The sequence below is a fragment of the Oncorhynchus mykiss genome, chromosome 27, assembly GCF_013265735.2.
Source record: "Oncorhynchus mykiss isolate Arlee chromosome 27, USDA_OmykA_1.1, whole genome shotgun sequence".
NCBI classification, from domain to species: domain Eukaryota; kingdom Metazoa; phylum Chordata; class Actinopteri; order Salmoniformes; family Salmonidae; genus Oncorhynchus; species Oncorhynchus mykiss.
Genome location: NC_048591.1, coordinates 23,742,397 through 23,760,089, shown reverse-complemented (window position 1 = coordinate 23,760,089; position 17,693 = coordinate 23,742,397). Strand labels below are relative to the sequence as shown.

General features: G+C 45.4%; 1 protein-coding gene across 1 annotated transcript; it reads right to left on the bottom strand.

The window, feature by feature from the left end:
• Positions 1-6,134: 6,134 nt before the first annotated feature.
• LOC110507809 (microtubule-associated protein 6 homolog) lies at positions 6,135-16,724 on the bottom strand. Its single transcript, XM_021588092.2, has 3 exons — positions 15,506-16,724; positions 14,167-14,392; positions 6,135-8,014 (listed from the first exon to the last, which is right to left on the bottom strand). Exons 1-3 carry the CDS (start codon positions 16,252-16,254, stop codon positions 7,808-7,810), a joined length of 1,182 nt encoding a protein of 393 aa, XP_021443767.1. The 5' UTR covers positions 16,255-16,724; the 3' UTR covers positions 6,135-7,807.
• Positions 16,725-17,693: the final 969 nt, after the last annotated feature.

The window sequence follows — 17,693 nt, the reverse complement described above, 5'->3', positions numbered from 1 at the left end:
GAAAACATAAGCACTTTATGACATTTGCTGATATTGAAAGGGCTTTATAAATGAATATGATTTCATTTAATTTACTGTTGCAATATGAACTAAATATATTGTTTTTTACAAGTGACATGAGATCTAAAGTGTTATTGTGTACATATGCAATTTCACTGAGTGCACAATGACCTCTATTTTATTGCAGTGGAAAAGAGTACTGAAGCAATCCACTAGAGGCCACAGTTGTCTTGAGAATTGAATATACAGTGCCTTCAGAAAGTATTCAGAACCAATGACTTTTTCAATATTTTGTTACGCTACAGCCTTATTCTAAAATGAATTAAATTAAATAAAAATCTGTAGCATTGAAGGTCCCCAAGAACACATTGGCCTCCATTTTTCTTAAATGTAAGAAGTTTGGAACCACAAAGACTCGTCCTAGAGCTGGCCACCCGGCCAAACTGAGCAATCGGGGGAGATGGGCCTTGGGCAGGGAGGTGGCCAAAAACCAGATAGACACTCTGACAGAGCTCTAGATTTCCTCTGTGTAGCTGGGAGAACCTTCCAGAATGACAACCATCTCTGCAGCACTTCCCCAATCAGGCCTTTATGGTAGAATGGCCAGATGGAAGCCACTCCTTAATACAAGGCACATGACAGCCCGCTTGGAGTTTGCCAAAAGGCACATAAAGACTTTCAGACCATGAGAAGCAAGATTCTCTGGTCTGATGAAACCAAGATGCCAAGCGTCATGTCTGGAGGACACCTGGCACTACCCCTACAGTGAAGCATGGTGGTGGCAGCATCATGCTGTGAGGATGTTTTTTGGTGACAGGGACTGGGAGAATAGTCAGGATCGAGGGAAAGATGAACGGAGCAAAGTACAGGGAGATCCTTGATGAAAACCTGCTCTAGATTGCTCAGGACCATAGACTGGGGTGAAGGTTCACCTTCCAACAGGACAACAATCCTAAGCACACAGCCAAGACAATGCGGGACAAGTCTCTGAATGCCCTTGATTGGCCCAGCCAGAGGCTGGACTTGAATCCATTCAAACATCTCTGGAGAGACCTGAAATAGCTGTGTGGCGATGCTCCCCATCCAACCTGACAGGGCTTGAGAGGATCTGCGGAGAAGAATGGGAGAAACTCCCCAATTTACAGGTATGCCAACCTTGTAACGTCATAGCCAAGATGACCCAATGCTGTAATCGCTGCTAAAGGTGCTTCAACAAAGTACTGAGTAAAGGGTCTGAAATTTTTCTGAAGGCACTGTAGTACCATCAAGTCACCTGCTTCAGAGTGTGAGTGCAATGCCATGAACCCATAATGGGCTCATTTGAAGTTTGTTTGTAGTCTTATTATTTGTTCTATTACTAATCAGCATGATTGAGGGCTTTGTACTATTAATAAACATTTATTTAGTATTTTGGTGTTTTGAATGTGCCTTTAAACATACCTGTATTCATATTGTAGGACGGTGATTATATTTAGCAGACAAGCTCCTCATTCACTCCTCCAATCTATTTCCCTTTGTCCAGACTACATGATTATAATGGTGAGGCCTTGACTGGCCACATGGCAGCATTGGCAGTCTTGGAAGGCTAGACTTCTCTGGGGCAGACAGACTGGTGTTCCCTGGGTAATAACTCCCAGACAGGAGAAGCTGTCACAGATCAGAGTTATTCAGTAATAGGTCTCATCATGTCACCACTAGGTCCAGTTTCTCCTCAGTTAAATAGCTGTAGCCTGTGGGAGCATCTCCATTGGTTACCTGAATCACCTTGTTCTATACAAAAGGTCAAGGAAGAAGAAGTGTCTGATTATATCCGTTTGAAGACATAGCACTAATGTTCAACTTTTTACCCAATGGGAGATTCAAAGTCAGCTAGAACTCTTTAAAGTGGACCTGGTGAATGTAGATTAAAATAATTAAATGTCACCTCTATTCCGTGACGAGAACTATTCAGCGCTGGTCTAACCAATCAGAATCCACGCTTCAAGATTATTTTGATCAAGCGGACTGGGAAATGTTCCGGGCAGCTTCAGAGAATAATATAGATTTATACGCTGATTGAGTGAGTGAGTTTATAAGGAAGTGCATTGGAGATGTTGTACCCACTGTGACTCTTAAAGCCTACCCTAACCAGAAACAGTGGATAGATGGCGGCATTCGCACAAAACTGAAAGTGTGAACCACCGCATTTAACCATGGAAAGATGACCGGGAATATGGCCGAATACAAACAGTGTAGTTATTCCCTTCACAAGGCAATCAAACAAACAAAATGTTGGTATAGGGTCAAAGTGGAGTCGCAATTCAACGTGAAACGTATGTGGCAGGATCTACAGGCAATCACGGACTACAAAAAGAAGCCAGCCACATCACTGACACTGACGTCTTGCTTCCAGACAAACTAAACTCTTTGCCCCCTATGAGGATAATACAATACCACCGACGCGGCCCGCTACCCTCTCCGTGGCCGATGTGTGTAAGACATTTAAACGTGTTAACCCTTGCAAGGCTGCAGGCCCAGACGGCATTCCTAGCTACGTCCTCAGAGCATGTGCAGACCAGCTGGCTGGTGTGTTTACGAACATATTCAATCTCTCCCTATCCCAGTCTGCTGTCCCCACATGCTTCAAAATGGCCACCATTGTTCCTGTACCCAAGAATGCAAAGGTAACTGAACTAAATTACTATTGCCCCGTAGCACTCACTCTGTCATCATGAAGTGCTTTGAGAGACTAGTCAAGGATCATATCACCTCCACCTTACCTGCCACCCTAGACCCTCTTCAATTTGCATACCATCCCAAAAGGTCCACAGCGATACAATCGCCATCACACTGCACTATCCCATGTGAACAATAGGAATGCCTATGTAAGAATGCTGTTCATTGACTACAGCTCAGCATTCAACACCATAGTATCCTCCAAGCTCATAATTAAGCTTGAGGCCCTGGGTCTCAACCCCGCCCTGTGCAATTGGGTCCTGGACTTCCTGACGGGCCACCCTCAGGTGGTGATGGTAGGAAACAACATCTCTGCTTCGCTGATCCTTAACACCGGGACACCACAAGGGTGCGTGCTCAGCCCCCTCCTGTAGTCCCTGTTCACCCATGACTGCGTGGCCATGCACGCCTTCAACTCATCAAGTTGGCAAACGAAACAACAGTAGTGGGCTTGATTACCAACAACGGTGAGACAGCCTACAATAAGGAGGTGAGTGTCAGGAAAACAACCTCTCACTCAACGTCAACAAAACAAAAGAGATGTTTGTGGACTTCAGGAAACAGCAGAGGGAGCACACCTATCCACATTGACGGAACAACAGGGGAGAAGGTGGAAAGTTTTAATTTCCTCGGCGTACACATCACGGACAAACTGAAATGGTCCACCCACACAGACAGTGTAGTGAAGAAGGCACAACAGCGCCTCTTCAACCTCAGGAGGCTGAAGAAATGTGGCTTGTCACCTGAAACCCTTACAAACTTTTACAGGTGCACAATTGAGAGCATCCTGTCGGGCTGTATCACCACCTGGTATGGCAACTGCACCGGCCACAACCGCAAGGTTCTCCAGAGGGTGGTGCGGTCTGAAGAGAGGGTCACAGAGGGCAAACTACCTGCCCTCCAGTACACCTACAGCACTCGATGTCACAGGAAGGCCAAAAAGATCAAGGACAACAACCACCCGAGCCACTGCCTGTTCACCCCGCTACCATCCAGAAGACAAGGTCAGTACAGGTGCATCAAAGCTGGGACCGAGAGACTGAAAAACAGCTTCTATCTCAAGGCCATCAGACTGTTAAACAGCCACCACTAACACAGAGAAGCTGCTGCCTACATACAGACTTAAAATCATCGGCCACTTTAATAAATGGATCACTAGTCACTTTAATAATGCCACTTTAATAATGTTTACATATCTTGCACTCCTCATCTCATATGTATATACTGTATTTTATACCGTCTATTGCATCTTTCCTATGCCGCTCAGACATTGCTCATGCATATATTTACATGTATATATTCTTATTCCATCCCTTTACTTAGAATTGTGTGTATTAGGTAGTTGTTTTAGAATTGTTAACCATGTGTATGTGACCAATATAATTTGATTTGATGATTTAATTAGATTTATGGGTCCACAACATGGCGAGCTAGGTGCTTGCAGACACTTCTAGCCAAACACTGCATTAGGCATTTCCACTGCCGTATCTGCTCCATCATTCAATATTTCATACAGCTCTCCAAATAGTGGCCCATAACAACTGAATTATTCAGGAGGTTTTACATCAGGATGACTGAATCACAGACAAACAACAGACACTGCATGTGTTTAGTCCTTTAATGGATTGGCTAGGAAGGCAATCAATTACTGTTTCCATTTTATAGCTGCCATTGTCTGAGGACACCTTTTATTTATGGGACGCAAAGTCATTTGTTGACTTCCTGTTTATGGGACCGTTTGTATCTCAGAACTAATTCCTGATGATGGGTTTCTGTGTTCCTTGTTTTACAAATTGTAATGTAATTTTTTTTTCAAGATGACATGTAAATTATATTGTACTTTAGGCCTATATGCTTAAATAATTGTAATTTGCCAGGTCGAAAAATGTCACTGCCATAAGGAAACTCTTTATTTTACCACCCAATGAGGAATAACAAAGGAATCAAACCATCTTCACTGGACCTAACATAATCCCTCTGAATCTTTAAAGTCCACTAAAATAAAAAAAGGCAGTTTGGTGCCCTCATTTTCCAATGGGTTTGGCAAGCTCTCACTCAGTCTCTGTAGCGTAATGAAAATCACAAATACAGTTCCTTCCACTAATATTGGCACCCTTGGTAAATATGAGCAAAACAGGCTGTTAAAAAAAACAAGTATTGTTTATCCTCTTGGTCTTTCATTCAAAATATTCACAGAAATCTAACTTTTAATTACAGCAAAATAATTGAAAGAAAAAATGTATTCTTAACATAAAACAAATATGTTTTGTATGTGTGCCACAATTATTGGCACCCCTTCATTCAGTACTTTGTGCAACCTCCCTTTACCAAGATAACAGATCTGAGTCTTTTCCAACCTCCTTACGCATTATAGGAGAACACATGGCAAGGAATCTGAGACCATTCCTCCATACAGAATCTCTCCAGATCCTTCAGATTCCGAGGTCCACGCTTGTGAACTCTCCTCTTCAGCTCATCCCAAGGGTTTTAAATGGGGTTTAGGCCAGGGGACTGGGAATGCCATGGCAAAACATTGATTCTGTGGTCAGTGAACCATTTTTGTGTTGGTTTTGAGGTGCGCTTTGGTTCATTGTCCTGCTGGAGGATCCAACCAATGCCCAGTTTCAGCTTCCTAGCAGAGGCAGTCAGGTTTTGATGTAATATCTGCTTGTACTTGATGGAGTCCATGATACTATGTATCTATTTACAAGTTGTCCAGGGCCTTTGAAAGAAAAACAGGCCCACAATATCAAAGATCCACTACCATACTTCACAGTGGGGATGAGGTACTTTTCGGCATGGATATCTTTCTGTCTACGTCAAACCCACCTTTGGTGTTTGTTTCTATACTTTGCTATACTTTGGTCTCATCTGACCATAGAGCCTGGTCCCATTGAAAGTTCCAGTAACGTTTGGCAAACTGTAGGCGCTTGAGTTTGTTGTTCGATGACAGCAAAGGCTTTTTATGGCAACTAGACCCAACTAGTGTTCGCAATTCTCCAGCTGTGATCCTTGGAGATTTTTTGGCCACTCTAACCATCCTCCTCACTGTGGGTGGGGTCAATATAGACACACGTCGTCTTCCAGGCCCGTTGTTAACATCTCCAGTTTCTTTAAACTTAATTATTGCCCTGATAGTGGAAATGGGCATTTTCAACCATTGAGCTGTTTTCTCATAGCCATTTCCTGATTTGTGCAGCTCAACAACCTTCTGTCGCACATCATTACCGTATTCTCAAGTCTTTCCCATAGTGATGGATGATTATGGGAACTTGACCTGTATGTCACCTCATATTTATACCCCAGGGCACTGTACATCTTCTGAAGGAGTCTGAGAGAGTGTCTATGGGCCAGTTCAAGGCTTCAAGATAGGTGCATTAACTAATACTGTATCATGGTAATAAATCACAACATTCAGATTCTGCTTCAACATTTTTAATCAGTTCATTCAGAGCAAGCTGAGAATACAAGCACACAATCACAACACATCTGCAGTATATGACATATTGTCATCATTTCACACGGTTTGAGTACATTTGCATCAAACTGACAGCATATAGTTCAGAGTGTCATAGCACCGAGGTGTGGTGTGCTCAACACGTTAGTACTGGGCAGGCGCTAGGAGCAGGTGGGCTGCGGAGGTCTAACACACTGAACCCTGACAGGCAGCAGAGAGCAGGGTGGTCTGGGATACAATAGACAGTAGCAGATGCACAACAGCATATGGGAGGAGGACTGCCACATACTGTAACACACTGGCAGACTGCAGGTACATAAGAGAGACAGGGTGAGAGTAGCACTCACATTCACTGTGAATTGATCTGATATCAATGGTTCCAGACAGGCAGCTGCATGTTCCAAAAAGCAATTTGGATCTTCTAATCCTGGCCCACTCCTTATCTTTTTACACGTAAATACTGAGCCCATTGAAGAAAGTGGAGGTGATTGAGTAAATACAAAATCCTATTTCCTATATCATACATATGCTCATTTTTAACATTATACATGGTTTTGCACACAAATAGCATCACAGCTTTGTAATGGATAAAATAACGACATATAATTAAAGAGGGGTGTATTATCAGAAATACATCAGTTTTCATACTGTATCAAATAAGTTGACAAAGTGGTTCTCACATTGAAGAAGGCAGTAGAACCATGTGTGTGAAGGCAGAACTACAAAGCTGGTGGGTTGACATAACAGCTTCAATAGGCACTAGAATACTACGTGCCATCTTTTGTACTGTAAGTCAGTGACAGTTTTGTTGTTTGTTTGTGTAGACACTTATGGTATGAGATCAGACTATCACTACACATGCAGTTATTCTGGAAATGGTTTGCCCCCTTTGATTTCTTATGAATGATTTAAATGACAAACTAGATTGTGACCATGGGAATAGGATACTTGAATGCGACTATACAACCAGAAAGAGGGCCTTGCATGCAAGCTGTAGAAATGACATTACAGTTCAGCTGGTTCCTTAGCAACCAAATTGATGAAACCAGATATCTTCCTGAATAATTAAATGAAATCTAGGTTCAAAGAGTGGAGTCGCTGTAACCAGGAAACGCTACAGTAATTAAGATTTTATATCTGCAGAGACCAGATAGTCAATGCAGTCTAAGAGATGGAAAAGAAGAACAGAGACTATCACTATGAGGATATAGTCAGAAAAATAATCAAAACCTCACTGCCTTCAATAGCCATTTAAGAGCCAATAACGGTTCTCTACGTGTACTGTGTATCAATGACTCTCTGTTTTACAATGGTTTTCTTTCTACAAAAGATTGACAAATGCAACAAAATAATGTGCAAAATATGTGCTGAACTTATAACAGAGAGAGTAAGTGCACACTCACACACACACACCCGCGATCACACAGACACGCACAAAGCACTATAGTTAAATGACAGCATGGTGAAAACATCAAAATGTCAACTTAAAAGCTCCACATCTAGTGCGTATACATAGAGATGAGGAACATGAAGGAAAATACAGAGAGAAAGAGATAGACCAAATGGATGAGAGTCCTCTAATTCATTAGGCAGCCTTTAATTCCCTAAGTAAAGTAGTGCAGAGATGTTTTGTTTTTACTTTTTTGCCTCAGCCAGTCTGTTGCTTATCTCTTTGCTCTTTTTTGAGATAACGCCTCCCTCTGGCATGGACTCGTCTGGCTTGGTGCTCGTGGAGGTTTTCTTCTTGGTTGACAGTGCACCAGCGATGGTCTTCTCTTTCACCTTTTTCACCATTTTGCTCGTTGTCGTTGTCTTTTTTGGTTTGGTTTTTGTCTTGTCCACCTACAGAGGCAGAGAGGAGGGCATTTTATACTTGACATCTTCCTAAAACTGTAGGTAAACTACGCAGCCAAAATGTCATCAGTACAGGTTACAGTATCATCTTTGGACTCTCTAAGGTGAACACTGGCAAAGAATTTCCTGGAGATGTTACAGTAAATATGTATTCTGAGCATGCAATACATACAGTTACATACTGTTACTAACATCAAATAAAAATAAAAGAGCAAATGTCACCATCTTGTTGATAATATTTGCATTGCGTGGTTAGAACAAAATCTTTGTTTAGAAAAAAACGGTTGTGTCTAAAATGCAAATTTACAGTATGAAGTTGGGGTTAGTATATGAACAGCTAACATAATATGCACAATCTTATTCCCTTTCCCTGGGACAAGACTATATTTTTGGTCATATTCAACAAATTCTGATTTTTTTTTGTAAAGAAAATTGTGCTATTTTCCCTTTGTAGAAGGTGCCTCTCCTAACACCAATCAAACCAAAGGATTGAGAGGTGAAATGTCATGGAAAACAACACATTCATTTAATGAATCCAAGCTCTCTTGGTGGTCTTGAGAGAGGCAGTACAAACTCTTAGGATGTGGCTGACAGCTTTGCTGAAGGTTTGAAATATCTGGCAGTTTGGTGGCTAATGTGACCCTAGTCCTGTTGGTTAAGGTGCCTTAATCTAGGTGTGAGTTAATTTGAGGTCAACCTCCATGCCTTCCAGAATAAATTGACAACACACCTGACTACAGCAGATCTAGAATAGAGCTGCTCTCAGTCTCAGAACAGTCCTACAAGAGTGAGAGATGGAAGGGCCATATAAACACAGCATGCAGACACGAGACGTTCCTACCGCTCACAAACATGCATGTGGAGATTTAATTAACTCTGATTGATTACATAAGTTTTGTGATGTGCTAATGCTTATCTTAATTTTGTAGTTTAGAAAGTTATTCTGGGACTTTACACTGTACAACATTCCAAAGTTATTAGGACCTGTCACGACTTCCACCGAAGTCGGCTCCTCTCCTTGTTCGGGCGGCGGTCGGCGATCGACGTCACCGACTTTCTAGCCATCGCCGCTCCATTTCTCATATGTCCATTTGTTTTGTCTTGTTCCATACACACCTGGTTTTCATTCCCCAATCAATCTACATGTATTTAGCCCTCTGTTCCACATCAAGTCTTTGTGTGTAATTGTTTATTGTTACGTGATTATTTTGTCAGGCGCTGCACTTTTGTTATAAACCGTGTTTGTGGCACTAGTATGTTTTATGTGCTGTCGTTGTTGACCGGTATTAAAGTGTGCCTGTTTAATATACTCGCTCTCCTGCACTTGACTTCGCCTCCCATATGCACGCCTAACAGAATTACACACCCAACTATGGAGTCAGCAGGAGCAGGTACCCCGGTTAGAGGAGTTGAGGAGCGCGTCCAGGAACATTCGGCTATGTTACATCATCTTGGTGCCATGATGGATTGCTTTGTCCAGACTATGGACCGCTGGGAGAGACATGAAGTCTCGACCAGCACAACCGGGGTTGCCTCTACCCGTCCCATCCGGAGCCAGTCCCAGTGGGATACGTCTCTCCCTTCCCAGGGAGTAAGATGGGACGGCCACACAGTGCCAGGGATTCCTATTACAACTGGACCTTTACCTGGCCACTGTGCACCCAGCTCCCTCGGAAAGGGAGAGAGTGCCCTCGCCTCATGCCTCTAGGGGAGAGCTCTGGAGTGGGCAAACGCCGTGTGGGGAGAAGATGACTACTTCGAGGAGTTCACCCGTCGCTTCCGGGCCGTCTTCGACCATCTGCCCGAAGGGAGAGCGGTGGGAGAACGGCTCTTCCATTTGAGGCAGGGGACGAGGAGCGTGCAGGAATTTGCCCTGGAATTCTGGACCTTGGACGCCGGAGCAGGCTGGAGCGACAGGGCCCTCATCGACCAATATTGATGCAGCCTGCGCGAGGACGTCCGACGTGAGCTGGCCTGCAGGAATGCCACCATCTCCTTCGACCAAATGGTGGATTTGTCCATCCGGTTGGATAACCTGCTGGTCACCCGCGGATGTCCAGATGAGGCTCTGTTGGTGCCATCTTCCAGCACCCCCGCTCCGGTGCCCATGGAGTTGGGAGGGGCTGCGCATAGGGAGACTGGAGGAGGAGCCATCACGTGAACCATCTGTGGACGCAGAGGGCACACTGCTGGTCGGTGCCGTGTCGGTTCCTCTGGGAGTCAAGGTAAAAGGCAGGGCACTCTGGCGTCACCCCAGGTTAGTCTGCACCACACTCATCCAGAGTCCTCTGTTGACCACCTGTTTATACCTGTTTGTTTTCCTGATTTTCCCATTCCCAGCATAAGGCGGTCGTCGATTCAGGCGCAGCTGGGAATTTTATCAACAGAGCGTTAGCCCTTAGTTTAGGGATCCCCATTATTCCTGTAGTTAGACCTTTCCCGGCTCACTCTCTGGATAGTCGACCATTAGGGTCCGGGCTAATCAGGGAAGCCACCATCTCCCTGGCCATGGAGACGCAGGGGGGTCACAAGGAGAAAATCAGTATCTTCCTCATTGACTGTCCTGCATTTCCCGTGGTGCTAGGCCTTCCCTGGTTAGCTCATCATAACCCCACTATTTCCTGGCAACAGAGGGCTCTCACGGGGTGGTTGCAAGAGTGCTCGAGGAGGTGTGTAGGGGTTTCCGTTGGTGCTACCACGGTTGAAAGTCCAGACCAGGTCTCCACCGTGCGCATCCCCCCAGAATATGCCGATTTCGCTATCGCCTTCTGTAGAAAGAAGGCGACTCAATTACCACCTCATCGACGAGGGCGGTTGTGCAATAAATCTCCTGGCAGACGCTGCGCTTCCCAGGAGTCACTTGTATCCCCTGTCGCAAGCGGAGACGGTGGCTATGGAGACATATGTCTCTGAATCCCTGCCTCGGGTACATTCGGTCCTCCACTTCACCCGCCTCCTCGAGTTTCTTTTTGTGAAGAAGAAGAATGGAGGTCTACGCCCGTGCATTGACTATAGAGGTCTCAATCAAATCACGGTGAGGTATAGTTACCCGCTACCTTTTATCACCACGGCAATTGAGTCAATGTATGGGACAAGCTTCTTTACGAAACTGGTTCTCCTGAGTGCGTATAACCTGGTGCGTATCTGGGAGGGAGACGAGTGGAAGACAGCGTTTAGTACCACCTCAGGGCATTATGAGAACTTAGTCATGCCGTACGGGTTGATGAATGCTCCATCAGTTTTCCAATCCTTTGTAGACAAGATTTTCAGGGACCTGCAAGGGCAGGGTGTAGTGGTGTATATCGATGACGTTCTGATATACTCCACTGACCGTGCCGAGCATGTGTCCTTGGTATGCAGGGTACTTGGATGACTGTTAAAGCATGACCTGTACATCAAGACTGAGAAATGCATGTTCTTTCAGCAGGCCGTCTCCTTCCTAGGGTATCACATTTCCACATCAGGGGTGGAGATGAAGAGTGACCGCATTGCAGCCGTGCATAATTGGCCGATGCCCACCACGGTAAAGGAGGTGCAGCGATTTTTAGGGTTTGCCAATTACTACCAGAGATTTATCTGGGGTTTTGGCCAGGTGGCTGCTCCCATTACCTCACTGCTGAATGGGGGTCCCGTACGGTTGCAGTGGTCGGCTGAGGCGGACAGGGCTTTTGGGCAGCTAAGAGCTCTGTTTACTTCGGCTCCCTTGCTGGCCCATCCGGATCCCTCTCTGGTGTTCATAGTGGAGGTGGACACGTCCGAGGCTGGGATAGAAGCTGTGCTCTCACAGCGCTTGGGTATGCCACCAAAACTCTGCCCCTGTTCTTTCTTCTCGAAGAAGCTCAGCCCAGCAGAGCGAAACTATGATGTGGGGGACCGGGTACTGTTGGCTGTGGTTAAAGCGTTGAAGGCGTGGAGACATTGGCTTGATGGGGCTAAACACCCTTTCCTCATCTGGACTGACCACCGCAACCTGGAGTACATCCGGGCAGCGAGGAGACCGATATCCTCGTCAGGCAAGGTGGGCCATGTTCTTTACCCGTTTTGTGTTCACCCTGTCCTACAGACCAGGTTCCCAGAATACGAAGGCAGACAGCTATATGACACAGAGGAGTTGATCTATTGGGCCCACACGTCACCCTCCTCTGGTCATCCTGGGATCGGTCAGACGGTGCGCTATCTGACTGGGAAGTACTGGTGGCCCACCTTGGCTAAGGACGTGAGGATCTATGTTTCCTCCTGCTCGGTGTGTGCCCAGTGTAAGGCTCCGAGACACCTGCCCAGAGGTAAGCTACACCCCTTACCCATGCCACAACAACCTTGGTCACACCTGGTCACATCACGTCTTCCAACACTACGGGGTGCCTGAGGATATAGTGTCTGATCGGGGTCCCCAGTTCACGTCGAGAGTCTGGAAGGCGTTCATTGAATGTCTGGGGGTCTCGATCAGCCTTACCTTGGGTTTTCACCCCGAGAGTAACAGGCAGGTAGAGAGAGAGTCAACCAGGATGTGGGCAGGTTTCTGTGGTCCTATTGCCAGGACTGGCCGGGGGAATGGGCGGCGTTCGTGCCCTGGGCCGAGATGGCACAGAACTCGCTTTGCCACTCCTCCACTAACCTCTCCCCCTTTCAGTACGTATTGGGGTACCAGCCGGTTCTGACGTCGTGGCATCAGGGTCAGACCGAGGCTCCTGCGGTGGACGACTGATTCATGCGCGTGGAGGACACATGGGAGGCCGCTCGTGTACACAAATCAAATCAATTTAATTTATAGAGCCCTTCGTACATCAGCTGATATCTCAAAGTGCTGTACAGAAACCCATCCTAAAACCCCAAACAGCAAGCAATGCAGGTGTAGAAGCACGGTGGCTACACCTCCAGAGAACGGCGCTTCGCCAGAAAACCAGCGCGGACCGTCACCGCAGTGAGACCCCGCTGTTCGCACCGGGGGACCGGGTCTGGCTCTCGACCCGAAACCTGCCCCTCTGCCTGCCCTGCCGGAAGCTGGGTCCGCGGTTTGTGGGGCCCTTCAAAGTCCTGAGGAGGGTGAACGAGGTGTGTTACAGATTACAGCTTCACTCTGATTATCGTATTAACCCCTCGTTCCATGTGTCTCTCCTCAGGCTGGTGGTGGCTGGTCCGCTCCAGGAATCTGAGGTGCGGGAGGTCCCTCCGCCCCCTTTGGACATTCAGGGGCCCCGGCGTACTCCGTTCGTTCCATCCTGGATTCGAGGCGTCAGGCAGGGGGCCTTCAGTACCTCGTGGAGTGGGAGGGGTATGGTCTGGAGGAGAGGTGCTGGGTTCCGGTTGTGGATGTTTTGGACCCCGAACTACTGCGGGAGTTTCCCCGTCGCCGGCCGGATCGCCCTGCGCCTCGCCCTCCGTGTCGTCCCCGAGGCCGGTGTCGGTGCACTGCTGGAGCCGCGTGTCAAGGGGGGGTACTGTCAGTTGGCTCCTCTCCTTGTTCGGGTGGCATTCGGCGTTCGGCGTCACCGGATTTCTAGCCATCGCCGCTCCATTTCTCATATGTCTATTTTTTTTTTGTCTTGTTCCATACACACCTGGTTTTCATTCCCCAATCAATCTACATGTATTTAGTCCTCTGTTCCCCATCATGTCTTTGTGTGTAATTGTTTATTGTTACGTGATTATTTTGTCAGGCGCTTCACTTTTGTTATAAACCGTGTTTGTGGCACTAGTATGTTTTATGTGCTGTCGTTGTTGATCGGTATTAAAGTGGGCCTGTTAAATATACTCCGCTCTCCTGCACTTGACTTCGCCTCCCATATACACGCCTAACAGGACCATGAAACAGGCTACAGGGATGTTTGTAATATGTAGAATTTCCTAATCAAATTTCATGATCAAAATTGTTATTACTGCACATATATCAAAATAGTATGTTGCTTGAAGGAGAACATATACATGAAATCAACCATGTCCAATGTAACTAATGCAGTTTGAAGTTTAATTAGCATTATTTGGATTTATCCTCATTTTCACTGAGACATAAACATGAATTGGCCCGTCAGAGCAACGGGTTTGAAAACTCGAAATTGAACATGTATTTTGTGCAATTAGATAGACATTTTAACATAAAATAGTCAGTGTTCATTGTCACTTGCATGTTGATGTGGGCTCACCTTGGTGGTCTCCTTGCCACCCGGCTCATTGTACAGGCTGCGTATCCTCCTGCGCTCCAGCAGCTTGTTGTCAGTGGGCTGCACCTTAGCCTGCTCCCCCTTGTAGGTGGCGCTGTAGCTGGTCTCCAGGCTGGACTTGTCCTTGTCTTCTGCAGGAGGTTTGTACTGAGACTGGGGCTTGGTTGACTTCACTGGCTTCACATCTTTGTACGCCTTGAACTCATTTCTGAAAAACAATGAATCAGCAAACTCAGCAAACTCATTAGTTCCCCAGTTCATCATCAAAAAAATCACTTAGTTTTATTATGAATCCCAGACAAACAATGTTGTTGCCCAAAATCTGTGGAAGGAAATGGACTGAAATGACTCATCAGATTTACAGCCGAAGTCTACACAGGGAGGGTAGCATTACTCGTTAGTCACTTTACTCCCCATTACAGTAACTACAACACAGGGCTTCTGGTTCCTTTCACCCACAGACGACAACTGCAAAACACTCTACACATTTTACACAAAAACAAATTGACCATGCAGTCAAAAATGAGGGAAACAAATGAGGGAGAGCCCCTCCAGGGAGGCCTTAGGGATATACAGAGTTCCTTTCCTGCCTTGGCCTTGACATGATGTGCTACTGTATTGATCTGGTAAAACCATAGAGGAGAATGAAACAGGGAGAAATCAATGCTGCAGCAGCTATCAATGACAATATTAGATCACTGGACACTGAAATTAGAGAACATACTGTATGTTAGATCAAATATCTCACAAAAAAAAAAAGTAAGATGAACCTAGAAAAAAACAGACATGTACAGTTCATGATGGAAAGGTAGAGTGGGCTTTCTTGAGTAGATTATATAGCCCAGTAGGGATGATGTGTGTTTTATTGTCAATAGACTGAAGGCTACATGCATCTTGGCTTTGCTACTGCTAGTACAGTAACTACCAAAAATGCATGCATCAATTATTAATCAAATGTATTTAGATGTTGTGCACAATATGTTCTTAGCTTACCAACATGTGCACAACATTTAAATAAATTGATTAACAATTGATGCATGTATTTAGGTAGTTACTGCAATTATATATTAAGATGTTGTGTAATACATTGTACACTGAACACTATTGTCCAGGCAACACAAAATATTGTGTTAGGCCTTTTTATTAAAATACTTTTGGGCTCCACAATAAAGTTATTTGTGGCCTACATTCCATGTTTAATTTAGGGTTGACATATTTAAACTGTAACATGTATATTTCAGAGGCAGAACATGTGTTCATAATGTAATTCAATAATAAACATTCAATGAAATACATAGTCCCACTGTAGTCAGATCCTCACCTATAAGAGCTGCCAGTGCCAGTTGAGACGACCTGTTTTATCTGTCTGTTCAGCGCGTCTGCTGCTGCCCTTCCTTTCCCCTCCACAGTGACATCTGCCGGTGGCTGTCCCTCCATTTTGGCACTCACTTTCTTTTCTACAGTTTTCTCCTTCTTCACTGGTTTCTTTTTCCTCTCTTTGGATACTTTCTCTTGCACCTTTTCTTCAATTTCACTCTTCTCCACACCGCTCTCGTGCTCTGTAGTTGCATGCTTCGTTGTGGTCCCCACGCCCCGTTCTTGGGCATCGAAGGAGGCAGTTGGGCTGGGTTTGGGGATCCAGGGGTGGTCTCCCTTTTTCGGGACAGGCCATGGTTTATAATCCTTCTGATACTGTGTTACGTTGTGGAAAGGTGTCGCGGAGGGGTGATATTCATTCTTGGGTTTGCAGCTGGGCTCCGGGCGTATATCTTTCCATTCCCTGAAATCCTGGCGCATCACAGACGCACTACAGCCATGTTTTCCTGATGCGGCACCAGTCGCGGGCGGTGCCTTTACTGCCGCCGCCTCCTGTTCACTGTGAGAAGGCTGGGTTTCTATGGTGATGGGGCCGGTCCTCGTCTGTCTAGATGGAGGCTGAGGGTGGAGATGCTGCACCTCAGCCACATCCGAATATTTCGTGAAAACCAAAGGCACAGCGATGTCCGCTTTGTCTAACTCACTCCAGAAGCGGTTAATGCAGCAAGCCCGTGTGATGCACGGCCAGGCCATAATCAACGATGGATATATAATAACCTATGCACTTAAAATCTGAATCAAAGTTTTAGGCTACTGATGAGAGAGGCCTGGATGAACGTCCTACTCACGGACCAGAGACGGGAAAATGATGCTCCCTGCGCACACTCAAATTATGTCCAGTCAGAAAAATGTACGTGTCTACCTATGTCTCTATTTTTCAGAAATCCTACGATGCTTGCTGGATGGTAAGAAATTGAAGAGCCTTATAATACAAATGAGGAAAGTCCTTTGTAGGCTACTGGTTCTACAAAGCTACTATAATTTAAACTGAAATAGACTGAATTTGCTGTGAGGAGCCCATTGCATTCGCGGTCTGGATCGGCTTTCTGGTTGCGCATCAGAGGGGCCCCACCCCGCTACGTTCCAGAAACCTCAGAAGATGCCCGGGGTTTGCACGGTGAACTGTCACCTGGGTCCGTCACCGTTAGGCCGCAAAGAGGGAGGAGATGCTGCCTGGTTAACCCTCCCTTTTCCGATGATGCTGTACAGTCACGGCAAACGTCGGTCTAGTGTACAGTATAGCATACCTCAGCACTCACATACTACAAATGATAATTAATGGCGGGAGATGTACAGTTAACTGCCAAAATAACGGAAAAACTTGAGTATAAATTAGGGGTACAAAGTATCACGAAGTCAGGTGTGGTTCCTAAGTTAATTAAGCAATTAAAACCATCATGCTTAGGGTCATGTATAAAAATTGCCATTATTTTGGCTACTATCCCATAGGATGTCCCCATATTCAGGGCATGAGTGGTCACTGAATGGTTTGATGAGTATGACAATTATGTAAACCATATGCCATGGTCATCTCAGTCACCAGATCTCAACCCAATTTAACACTAATGTGAGATTCTGGAGCGGCGCCTGAGGCAGCGTTTTCCAGGACCATCAACAAAACACAAAATTATGGAATTTCTCTTGGACGAATGGTGTCACATCCCTCCAATATAGTTTCAGACACTTGTTGAATCTATGCCAAGATGAATTGAGGCTGTTCTGGCTCATGGTGACCCAACACCCTATTTATGACACTTTATATTGGTGTTTCCTTTATTTTGGCAGTTACCTGTATATGTATAGCTTAAAGCTCTGTGAGTAGGCTTTAGTTATAGCATCAGTACTGAATAATTATGAGTAGACCTATGGTGCTTGAGGGTAGTGGGGTGTGATTCAATGTGTTGTCCTACTTTATTGAGTATATGAAGGTCACAAATATCAGTCACTGAAACACTGTTGGGAACAAACAGAAACACAGAGGAATAGAAAAAGCTACAAATAGTTGGAACAACCAGTACATTATTCAAAACGTCTACACATGGCTGAGAGTAACACCAATTATAATGGAAGGACATATTACATAGGCTTTGGGAAAGGGTAAATTGCACAATTGTTTGGGTTTCATATCATGT